Below are 12,067 nucleotides of genomic sequence, written 5' to 3'. Positions count from 1 at the left end.
CAGGTAAGCTTAAGGTGGTCCCCAGTCTCACGCAGTCTACGCAAATGAGAATAAGTCTTCACACCTGTGAGGTTACTGTCCTATATGTCACTCTGAAGACGCCCTACTCAGGTGTATGGGACACCAGATGTACAGGTAAGTTTCCCTTGTAGTGTGCCCTATGATCATTCTGGTGTTGTGGTCTAGAATTTCTCAGTGACTTTGTTTGGAAAAGTTACGGAAGTAAGCAGTGTCATGGCCGCTTTTGTTACTTATTGACCAAAACTGTGCCGGAAGACCGATTCTCTCACAAACCTGCGTACTAAAGTATCATTCAACGCTAGAAAACGTTATTTTGGATATGCTACTAGACTTGTTGCTTTTGTATGTAATTGAACATACGTGTTAAGCGATCCGCGAGGTCGGTATTTCGAGCTTGTTTTTTTTTTCACCTCGTTTGCAACTAGACTAAAGGTCATTTCCAGGGTTGATTTTTGTGTTTGTCAAAATACATGTAGTAAGCGAATTTTTTATGCACTGTTTGATATATTGTGTATTCCGTATGTCAGTCTTGTTACAAAGATTGGGAGAATAGTATCCTATATATGCTAAAACTGGTTTAAGTCGTAGACAAGAAGAGCTGTCATTACATCTCATTCTCTCACTTCCATGCCCCTTGATACAGCTGCGGGTTGTTTTGTTGTAACTTTTTAATTTGCCTCTTTATTTTGGAAATTAGTTACACACGTCAATGAAGGTTAGACATCCAGGTAATACGATACGCCAAAAAGCAGTTACTCAAGCCACTGGATATGATTTTGGAAACGTCAGACGTTTCAGTATCTACTAGCTTTCAGTGACTGAGAGACCAGAGGAGAAATGCAAGTTTATATTAAAGCACTAACTATTGATTGATGTGCAAATAAAGTGAAGACAATTTCTTGGAAGTCGAAAAGGGAACAAAAGTCAGACACTTTATTTGCACATCAATCAATAGTCCTTATAAACCTACATTTCCCCTCCTGGTCTCTCAGTCACTGACGAAAGCTAGTGGATACTAGCTGAAATGTCTGACGTTTCCAAAATCATATCCAGTTGCTTGAGTAACTGCTTTTTGGCAATTAGTTACACAGTTATGTTGTTTTGGGGTGGGTAACTAAGAAAGATAACCAGACAAGCGAAAACCAAATAAACAAAGCAAATTTGGCATGTGTCGGATTTTTGTTGCTTTGTTATTAGCAACAAAAATCCGACACATGTCAAATTTGCTTCTGCCGTCGTGTTTTGGTTTTGTTTCTGCTGACATCTTCAATGACCCCCTAACAGCATTCAGAGGAATTGCAAAGGGTTCTAAGTGTAACGTCCGCCATGTCCAAGAACGCGCATGCGCAGGAGGAGGATGTCAGCTGTGGAGTTGGCGCCTGCAAACCAAGGTGAGTACAAAGGTGACGTCATCTGCACCTCAGAAATCCGCGTTTCAAGGACAAGATTTTGTCTTCAAAATTATACCTGTCCTTGGTGCTGAAACAGCATTCTGATAGTGTTATTACAATTCAATTGCTCTGTTTCTTCTTCTTCCTCCCTAAACAAATAAAGTCAATGACCTGGACCAGATGTCTGTCACTATAGTAACTGGTGCTGTAGCAGACACCCAGTGGTGTTGAAATACATTATGTAGCAAGTGGTGGGTACAGGATAGAGGATACATGGAGGTGCTTGTGTCAAAATATGATGGTTTATTTGCAAATTGACATAAAACTAAAACAACATCGCAGCCTAATATAACACAATGTATTGTACAAAAAGCTGAATTACGTAGTTTTAGGGAACACACAAAATATCATTAATATTTACAAACATAGCCATACAAGATGAATCTTTATTGCATGATTTTGCCCAGATGGGCTAAATGCACAAGAGGATATACAATATCCAAAACATGAGTACTGCATACTGGTACGCTATATTCTAATGCCAAGTGCTAGGGAACCATACATTACAACAATGCTATATACTACCTATCATCTAGTGTTAGTTGCCCTTTCTTTTCTCTTTTTGAAACATTTGGAAACATAATTACATACTTTGTCTGCTATACATGTACATTCGTTCTTGTATGACATATATGGATGTATTTGTGTAACTGTAAGAATAAATAGAGCAGCACTTCGTTAAGATTTGAGGGGAAACTTTGCTTTGCAGATGTTACCCTTCAAGTAATATTCATCGAAATTTGCTTGTATTTTTTTAGATGGGCCGCTCGCCTGGCCAATCCCAAGCTGTTCGTGCTGTCCTGGTGTTTCGTCATCATGACGTCACTGGCAGGTGGTGCTTACGTAGCCGGTGTGTTGACAACTCTGGAGAAACGGTAAGACTGACTTAGGCACCTCATTCGGCTACTCTTTGTCCTACTCTGAAAGTTATTTAGAATACTTCGTTATAATTTGTAATTTTTACTCCAGGTAACAATTTGTAGGAAATAAATGACCTTGACTGATACACACATTGACGAAAAAAAGCGGTTTATATTTGTCTAAGTCTTAAAAAAACATTCAATTTTACATCATGATCCATTTTTATATGCTTTCTTTGTATTTGGGAACACCCATTCGTTGTTTCGTCATTTGTTACTGATTGTATTCTTCTTTTTCAGTGTTGAGGCTTAAATTAGCAATTCACCAGTTTCACATCCCCAGAATGCAATGCGAAAACAGAGGTCTAACCCTCATTTGCATAGGACAGGAAGGCATCGGAATGATCCTGGTGACGTTAAACAGCTTGTTTTTCACTCTGTTTTGGGACATTTTATGCTCAACATTAATTAAATTACTATGGGTCGAATCTGACAACAAATACAGAATTTTTGTGTTCTTTTCAACATGGAACATGTGGTTTGTAACGATACAGCATCAGTTTAGCATTACCACTATACGTTACATATTAAAAAATTAATTTCTCCATTTGTTGTCATATTCAACCCATAGTAAACGTTGAGCATAAAACCACAACACCTCAAAACACACTGAAAAACAAGCTGTTTAACGTCACCAGGATTATTTCCGATGCCTTCCTGTCCTATGCAAATGAGGTTTAGACCCCTGTTTTCGCATTGCATTCTGGGGATGGGAAACTGGTGAATTTGCTGGAGTGACGTTATTATTTTGGGGTGTTTCTTTGTTAGGTTTGGTCTTCAAAGCCAGCAGCTCGGCCTGTTCAGCAGTGCTGCCGACGTCGGGAGTATGTTGACGGTTTTGTTTGTCACGTACTACGGAGGAAAGCCTGGCGTCAGCCGGCCCAAGATTATAGGTACATGTAACATTTTACTTTTTATTGCCATTTGAACATCTAGACATTGAAAATTGCACAAAAAATTAAGTAAAACGGACAATAACATTCTAGGCACTACTAGCTAGGTAGTCGTAATAATTCTGAAGTACAGAACGTTGCATTTCTTTACTTTTCATGTAGGCAGTAATAGAAATAGACCCAAATACCTCCGGGCTTGTTATTGTATATCTTTATATGTTGTTTGTTATGTATAGTTGATGGTGTTGGATTTTAGGTGTTAGATTTAGCGTTCCTGGTTGTGTTAACAATTGTTGCGCGCCACAGGACTAGGCTTTCAAACAAAGAATTAATCGAGACCGGACACCCCTCTGTGTGAGGGGTCATATACGTGGACCAGACCGAGAATATTTTAATCACGCCAAAGGTCAACGGTCGCGACCATTTTTACGCCCAAAGGGGTGTTCTGGGGCTTCCAAAAGGCACCATTTTCACGCCCGAAAACACATATACAATAAAAACAAAAGAACGTGCATCATCTACAGCCCAATAGCAAAACGTATACCGAGTCCAAAAACAATCCGTCCACCCAAACGCGAGAAACAGATGCGAACATGAAAATCTAAATCTCTCACAAAACCCTTCCGCGGAAAGATGTCTCCTCCCCCGGAGGTAAGAAAAAAAGATCCCTAAGCTTCTTGAAAGCTAAAAAAACACATATCTGTCTGTAATGTGTCTCCGGTCAATGTGTTTTGCAACTGATTTTTGTTATATTTCACTCCATAACATGATATGGATGAAATATATTGTTTATTTTATGTTTTTTTTTAATGATTTCACACGCAGCTGTCGGTACGTTACTCTTGGCCTTCGCCGCTGCTCTGTCTGGTCTGCCACACTTCATCGCTCCAGCTTATGATACCAACCTCCCGGGTACAGAAAACAACACCAAACAGGTGGGTAAGACGCCTGTCATTAAACGAACACAGAAAAATACTTTTGTTCATCTGATTGATAAATAATTGATAAATGAATAAATGAATGAAGCTCATAAAGTATTTTCTGCCGAAAGGACACTTGCATGGCGAATCAGACGGTGTCTTCGTGTGGGAAGGAGGAGGAAGAGGCAGCGTCTTCCCAGGGACAGGGGCTATTACTGCTTCTGCTCGCACAGGTACGTCATGACAAGTAGATGTACATCAAATTTACATCAACAGATAAGCACTCACTTCTGCACACATACTGCACATACCCCCCCCCCCCCGCCATCAGGCATATACCAACTTCTAAAAGTGGGGTCGTGTGGCGTAACGGTAGAGTGCTGGACTCGGAACCAAGACGTCACGGGTTCGAGTCCTGACATGCCATCGATCTTGTGCACGTTATAACTTTTCTCACTTAACTCAAGTAAAAATTAGTATTGTCCGGTCCTGTATTTGTCCTCTGCGTTGGTGGCGGCATAAAATAAGTTCGAAAAACTTGAGTGTGTCGTCACCATGTCTAGTCATGAAATGTCGGAATATAAAAAAAGTTTCTACAACTGCTGACGTCGTCACGAGTATATTCACACTGTACGAGGCAAACCTAAAAGTCAAATAAAATGCTAAAAATCTAAACTTCTTTCTTGATTTTGCTAATATCTTATTCATCCTAGGTTATATACGGGGTCGGCAGTACGCCTGTAAGACCTCTTGGAACAACCTACATCGATGACCAAGTGCCACGGGCAAGTGCACCGATCTATATTGGTAAGTGATTACTTGTAGTTATCATTTATTGTACATATCTGCCCCTTTGGGATAAGTATAGAAAAAGCAACATTAATTTTACTAGCATCTTGTTTACATGATGTTTACTACAGTTCTATCAGTTACTGGTCATATTGCTGCTATGTTTATGGATGGTTTTACACAATTTTTCTTTCACTGTATCATGTGTTGTATTAGCCTGGGTGCCATTCCCAGTAGTATATTCGCCAGCTCTATAACAGTTATAGAGCTGGCGAATATACTACTGGGGATGGCACCCAGGCTAGTGTTGTATTGCATCAATCAAGCAAATCAATATATTGAATTGTGCAACTGTAACTCTAATATATTCGATTGTTACGCCGTAATCCACTGTTCATTGTGCTTGTGGAAAAGTCCGAGGAAAAGGGGAATTTCCCCGGTACAATGAACCTGTAAATACTGTATATAGCGCCTGTCTTTTGTCACGACCAGTGTGGGAGATCATATCTTTTCAATGATCCAAAACTAGATCGACATTGCCTTTTTTTCACAGGAGTATCTTCTGTTGTCTTCGTTATCGGGATACCACTTGGATTCATCATGAGTGCCTTCGCTATCCAGTTCTACATTGACATCGACAAGGGCATTGACCCCGCCGAGTTTGGGATGACCCCAGATAACCCCATGTGGGTCGGTGCCTGGTGGCTGGGCTTCTTCATCTGCGCAGCAGCTTTAGTGGTGGTGGCCATACCCATGTTCTTCTTTCCCACTGGTAAGTGAGGGCCACACGTTTACTGTGAAATTCTACACGCACTTAGGCCATGTTGATTTGACTAAATGAATTACATGACAAAATAGATTTGATCATACTGTAATTCGTACGGAAGTATTGTTTTGGGATGGGTTTGTCTGTGCGTTTGTGTGTATGCGTGTCCAATAGAGACTTTTCTTTGGGAGATACTTTGAGAGCTTAAACCTGAAGATGACCAAGCACATGCCGGGTGGGGTAAGTGGGTGGTACATGGAGGAATTCAGGAAGGTGTTGTCTGTATGCAATACCTGATTAAATCATAGGTCGACATGGAGAACTCACGTGTCGAGAATTGCATAAGGAACACCCCCAATACCTCCTTTAAGTCTGAAATCTTCAATAATGTTTATTGCAGCGATGAAGAAGCCAGCAGACAGTGACGATCATCAGGAAGAAAAGGAAGAGAAGAGCGCGAAACGCCGGATGTTGCCGATGATAGACGACACTGATCGCCGAGAACCCCTTCTGGACTCCAACAGAGGATTATGTGAACAGCTCAAAGGTGCTGAGTTATTCTGAATTTGAAACCCCCTTCCCTCCCATCTTATCATTGTATTTTCCTGTCATCTCATAGTCTCGTGACACAGTCAACACATATCAACAGCCAACTGCCCCTAAGGCCACAAAATGCATTGGGAGTACCTTTAACTTCACACGGTTTCCTCTTTTCCTTCCCCTTCTTCTCCAAACACATTATATAGATCAATGATCTGGACCAGACGTCTGTCACCATGGTAACTGGTGTTGTAGCAGACATACTGTGATGTTGGGGTACATTTTGTAGCAGAACAGAAATGGAGGGGCTGGTAATTACCTTATACTTGTACATAAATTGTATACTATATCAATATGTTTGAGTAAGATCTAGCACATACATGTACAGAGCAGTAGTACTAGTAAATAGACTAGGCCATATCAAAGTAAACATGATGCATTTGCTTTTTGCTGATTCTATGGATGATTATATGGTTGGACAGATATGGCGAAGAGCCTGAAAGACATCTTGACCAACGCGACCTTCATGATGCTGTGTCTGTCCGGAGTCTGTAACACCTCCATCTCCGGAGCCCACTCCTTCATGCCGAAATACATGGAGGTGCAGTTTGGGATCCCCAAGTCACAAGCAAATATGCTGGTTGGTAAGTCGTAATGTTATTACAGTTTTGCGTATACTGTTTCATCCCATCGTCGCCGCCATCTTTGAAAGTGGGCGTGGCCATCTTTGAAAGTGGGCGCGGCCATCTTTGAAAGTGGGCGCGGCCATCTTTGAAAGTGGGCGCGGCCATCTTGGAAAGTAGGTGCGGCCATTTTGAAAAGTAGCTAGGAGCGGCCATCTTGGAAAGTAGGCGCGGCCATTTTGGAAAGTTGGTGTTGCATTCCAAAACGTGCTCCATTCCAAATCATGATTTGGAATAAGACGAAGTGGCATGCACCTGCATTCCAAAACGTGGTCCATTCCAAATCATGATTTGGAATAACACGTTTGGAATGCAACAGTTGTTACTGCCTTCTTGGAAAGTGGGCGCGGCCATCTTGGAAATTGGAAATTGTCGTTTCATCCATACATCAGTAGACATTACACGGGGAATTTACGGATGCACTTGCAAGACAAAGATATACCCAGTCTATTTTACCTGCAATATTATTATGGTTATGGGGTGACATGAAACTAGTACTGACATTTTCTGGGTACACAGACATAATGTAATGTAGTGTAATGTAGACATATGTGAAGGTAGACTTGATTTTAACTGGTTCTATAATGCCTTTATGCACATATTAGCCCCCGTTGTTCTACCTTTCATGATCATCGGCTTTCTGGCATCTGGGTTCATCATCAAGAGGTTCAAACTGACGCCGAGACAGTGTGTTTACATGAGTATCGTCTGCACAGTCGTGTCGACTCTAGGCTTCATCGGAATGTTCTTCTTCACTTGCCCTGTGCCACCAATGGCGGGAGTCACTATACCGTATGGATACAGGTAATTTGTAGCCACTGCTGTGTAAAAGAGAAAACAAACTAGAAAGGTAACATTTGCAAAGCAAATGCATAACGTTTACCCCCCGTCTTTCCAGAAAATTAATATACCAATTTTTTTCCACCACAGCCCCTATATGCCCAACTCTCCCCAGCTTTCAGCTGCAGACTTCAACCTGCTCTCCCCCTGCAACACAAACTGCAGCTGCGGCACGGAAAAGTACAGCCCGGTCTGCGGATCGGACGGAGTCACCTACTTCTCGGGCTGCCACGCGGGGTGCACCGTAAAGCAGAGCTTCATGAACCCGATGGGGTTCACCCTCGCGGTCAGTACTGTTACAGTAGTAGTAGTAGAAGTAGTAGTAGAAGTAGTAGTAGTAGTAGTAGTAGTAGTAGTAGTAGTAGTAGTAGTAGTAGAAGTAGTAGTAGTAGTACTAGAAGTAGTAGTAGTAGTAGTAGTAGAAGTAGTAGTAGTAGTAGTAGTAGTAGTAGAAGTAAGAGTGGTAGTAGTAAGAGTAGTTAGAAGTAGTACTAGTCGTAGTAGTAGTAGTAGTAGTAGTAATGTGATACTACCTGGTGATGTTACGCTGATTCGGCTGCTTTTCGTGAGTCATGGAGTTTACGAATATGAATCATACCAGTTTCTCAAAGAAATACAACAAATGCTTTCATCGGGATAGCATAAATAGTTGTTTGTTTTCACCTTTTGTATATACAGAACTATTCCAATTGCGCTTGCTTGGCCAAACTACCACCAGCGGTTCTAGCTGAAAAATTTGGGCTTGGTGGTAAGCAACATGGTAGCAAACCCTCTTCAGATGGACAGATCCCACCAGCAGCCGGAGGGATGGAAGAAGAGAACGTGCGACAAAGGGAAAGGAGGAACAAAACTACTCCAGGGATTCCGGGTGACCAGGATTTCGGAATCAGAATTCCGGAATCGGAAGGACAAATCCCTGGAAATAGTACAGGAATTCCGGATTCTGGGGATCAAATTCCCGGCAACGGAACAGGAGTTCCTGGAATGCGCATGCCAAGCTTCGCCATTGGTGCTCCATGTTCCCAGACATGTTCACAATGGAAGTACTTCCTGGCAAGCTTTGTCGGTGTCGCCTTCGTCGGTTCCTTTGGAATGATCCCCACTATCATCTCTGTACTCAGGTAGGATTAGAATCTAATTGATACTAACTCCCTTGCTTTATTACCTAACAATGGACTTACAAGCTGTATTATGTATTGTATAACATTAGGATGATACGAAAAATAAATTTCCTGCTTGCTCATTATTTTACAAAGTAAGCTGAATCAACCCTACTCCATTGCAAATAAGAGCCATTTGGGAATATAAGGTGCCGAAATATGGCGCCTTACGAGTGTGTTTAAAAGCTGAAAATATGGCTGTCAGCCATGTTTGTTTACGTTCTGATACATTTTGGTGGTGCCACAAACTGAGTGCGCCATAAATGTCAGAAATGTGAGATAATCGCAGAATATTTTGAAACATTTCCTGTGTTTTATTGTCTTCTATAGATCATTGACCCCCGAGACGAAATCTTTTGGCATGGGAGTGCAGGTTGTGTTTTATCGGCTGATAGGTAAGTTTCTACCATGTATGTTGCTATAAGAAATACCACATTGAAAACTCACAATGCATATCTATTTGTCTTTCAAATTACCTCAATATCGACGACTCGTTACCAGTTCTTAGATCTGTCACAATCTCTTCACATGTTACTTGCAAGCAAGGACATACTTTGATAACGACAGAGAATTAATAATAAATTCAATGGCTGATATGAATTGTTAGTGATGGTTGATTTGCTTTTTTTCAGGTTTTATACCTTCGCCTATCTATTTCGGTGCCCTGATTGACTCCACTTGTCGTTTGTGGAGCACCACCTGTGGAAAGAGGGGGTCCTGTCTACTGTACGACCTGGACCGCAACCGGTACGTTTATAACCGGTGTAGTAGTAGTAGTAGTAGTAGTAGTAGTAGTAGTAGTAGTAGTAGTAGTAGTAGTAGTAGTAGTAGTCATAATAGTAGCAGTAACGTTAATAGTAGTACAAAATGTAGTAGTAATAGTGAAGGTGGTGGTAGTAGTAGTAGTAGTAGTAGTTGTTGTTTTAGTAGTAGCAGTAATAATAGCAGTAATAGCAATAGTGGTGGTATTATTATTATTAGTAATAGTAATAGTAGTAGTAGTAGTAGTAGTAATATTGGTAATAGTAGCGGTGGTGGTAGTAGTAGTAGTAGTAGTAGTAGTAGTGGTAGTAGTAGTAGTAGTAGTAGTAGTAGTAGTAGTAGTAGTAGTAGTAGTAGAAGTAGTAATTTTGTTTTGTGTATCATAATTGTGATATCATCATCAGTCTCTTCATGTAGAATGGCGGTCCCCTTGTTAACATACCCCTAGTACGCTAAAAGATCTTATCGAAAAGAGTAGGGGTCCTGCCCGGTGTGAGTGGACCAAACCATGCCGGCCTAAAATGGGGTAGGGAATCTCCCGAGCAACGTTTGTTATAACCTTTGCTTCTCCTCTTGGGTCGGTTAGTCTTCACTCCTAGATCCTAGTGAGCTTTTGAGCTGACTTCAATAATAATGTTTCTGACTATGTTTGGGGAAGAAATGTTGTAACGTTGGATTGACCTACGAGCCTAGCCTTGTTACGTGGTGACCAATGAGTAAAAAAAAAACTTTCAATCCTGGGTTAATGGTACTTGAAGGAATGACTATTTCTTGTTCTCTTCTTGGCAGGTACTACTTCCTCGGGCTCATGGTCATCTTGAGGATGTGCAGCATCCTCTTCGAGCTCGTTGCCGCTCACCTCTTCAAGAAGCGGGAGGAATCGAAGCCGGAGGGCAAGGAAGGCGGGGCGACGAACAGGGACATCGCGGCATCGCTGGGCTCTCTGGCCGGCTCCATCAGGAGCCTGGACACGACCGGTCGCGACGAGAACCCGAAGGATACGGAAGAACTGCGGATGAACATCTGGAATAAAGGGGAGGAAGCGGAGGAAGCCAAGCCGCTTGCTTGAGCCGTTATGAAGCAAGTGTAAGGTCACAAATTGGACTAACAAAAGTTTTTGACTACACGACTCTTTTTGTTACGGAATGAGCATTCCACTGCTTCTGTGACTGAACTTTAATATGCGTATAACATACGTGAGTCGGTGAGCAGTGGATTCTAGGTTTCAGGAAGTCTGTGGCACCCCCCGTCTCGTCTTTGTTGAGGGATGGTTGTAATGCCATTTTTGTGGACGGTCTCTTGAATACTTCGTGCAAAAAAGCCTGATTTAGTTGTATTTCGTGGCAAAGACTAGAGTTGTACAGTTGAAAACTTGGGTTAGTCCAATCTCTTGTGTTGGAAATTACAGTCAAACTTCCTTCAAAATGACTTCTACCAACATAGATCAACTTTCAAGATAACGCTGAACCGGTGTTTTCGTTTAAGCATTTTGCTGCTAAGGGTGGAGGGTATCTACTTTGTCTTTATTATAGCAGACTGCATTGCTGCAAAAGCAAAAGAGGGAAAGTTGGGCATGTTTTTTTTTTATATCGAATGCATTGTTTTGGTTCCGAAATGTGTGCAAGAATGTAACATTGTCACTGTGATACTCAGGAACAAAATATAAATTTGCTGTTTTATAGGTTACCGTTTTTAATGATATCTTTAGAATTGTATCCAAATCCGTTTGGTTTAACCAGTCAAAATGGCGCCTGTGAACATTCCTGTATCTTATTTTTTTCACATTTCATCTTTGAAGTTTATGACTACGAGTCTTTTTCTCATTTTATTGACTTCTCAGGAGGTGTATTATATTATATCATATTATGTACAGAATATTATTACCATTGTAAATTGCATGGCATTTGGGGATTCGGGTAAAAGTTACGAAAGCTGTAGCAGTTATATTACGAGTATTATCCTATTGAATAACATATTTGTATATGTATTAACATACTCCCCATTCCCTTTTCTGGTTCCCCTTAATATGTCTAAGCTTGTCTTTACACCCAACTCCGCTAGATGTCATCTTGTAGTGCATGCATGTGGCAACTGGTCTGAAGTAAAATAAAGCATGGGGAGACAAACGTCAAAAACAGTTCAAAAGTAAAGGACGTCTACAAAATTAACCACTGATACCATGATGAATGCTTTTCCAACGCTTCATTCGACATTTCATTATTGATTTTTTCAAGTATTAATAGATAAAAAAATATTATTCTCTTCAACAAATTTTGGAAAAGGCCGGACATTACGTCAAAAGAAGCAAACCTTTCAGAAATA

The 12,067-nt window shown here is 41.1% G+C and overlaps 1 protein-coding gene across 1 annotated transcript; it reads left to right on the top strand.

Annotated features, from left to right (window-relative positions):
- The first annotated feature begins 1,342 nt into the window (after positions 1–1,342).
- Positions 1,343–11,123, top strand: LOC109479445 (solute carrier organic anion transporter family member 3A1-like). The gene is made up of 15 exons (XM_019781409.1): positions 1,343–1,412; positions 2,231–2,347; positions 3,161–3,285; positions 4,111–4,220; positions 4,337–4,438; positions 4,919–5,012; positions 5,548–5,766; positions 6,161–6,307; positions 6,783–6,944; positions 7,589–7,787; positions 7,914–8,109; positions 8,502–8,944; positions 9,314–9,378; positions 9,616–9,730; positions 10,535–11,123. The coding sequence occupies exons 1-15, from the start codon at positions 1,348–1,350 to the stop codon at positions 10,812–10,814; spliced, it is 2,439 nt and encodes an 812-aa protein (XP_019636968.1). The 5' UTR covers positions 1,343–1,347; the 3' UTR covers positions 10,815–11,123.
- The last annotated feature ends 944 nt before the right edge of the window (positions 11,124–12,067 follow it).

This window comes from Branchiostoma belcheri, unplaced genomic scaffold (assembly GCF_001625305.1).
Source record: "Branchiostoma belcheri isolate BF01 breed outbred unplaced genomic scaffold, Haploidv18h27 scaffold49, whole genome shotgun sequence".
In the NCBI taxonomy this organism is placed as follows: domain Eukaryota; kingdom Metazoa; phylum Chordata; class Leptocardii; order Amphioxiformes; family Branchiostomatidae; genus Branchiostoma; species Branchiostoma belcheri.
Note: the sequence above shows the minus strand (reverse complement) of the source record. Positions and strands in the feature narration are given on the sequence as shown.

Excerpts from the sequence above, each read along its gene's own strand:
- LOC109479445 (XM_019781409.1), top strand. The coding sequence starts at position 1,348 with ATGTCCAAGAACGCGCATGCGCAGGAGGAGGATGTCAGCTGTGGAGTT. Across the intron at positions 4,439-4,918 it reads TACTGCTTCTGCTCGCACAG|GTTATATACGGGGTCGGCAG; the intron begins GTACGTCATGAC and ends TATTCATCCTAG. Across the intron at positions 6,945-7,588 it reads ACAAGCAAATATGCTGGTTG|CCCCCGTTGTTCTACCTTTC; the intron begins GTAAGTCGTAAT and ends TGCACATATTAG.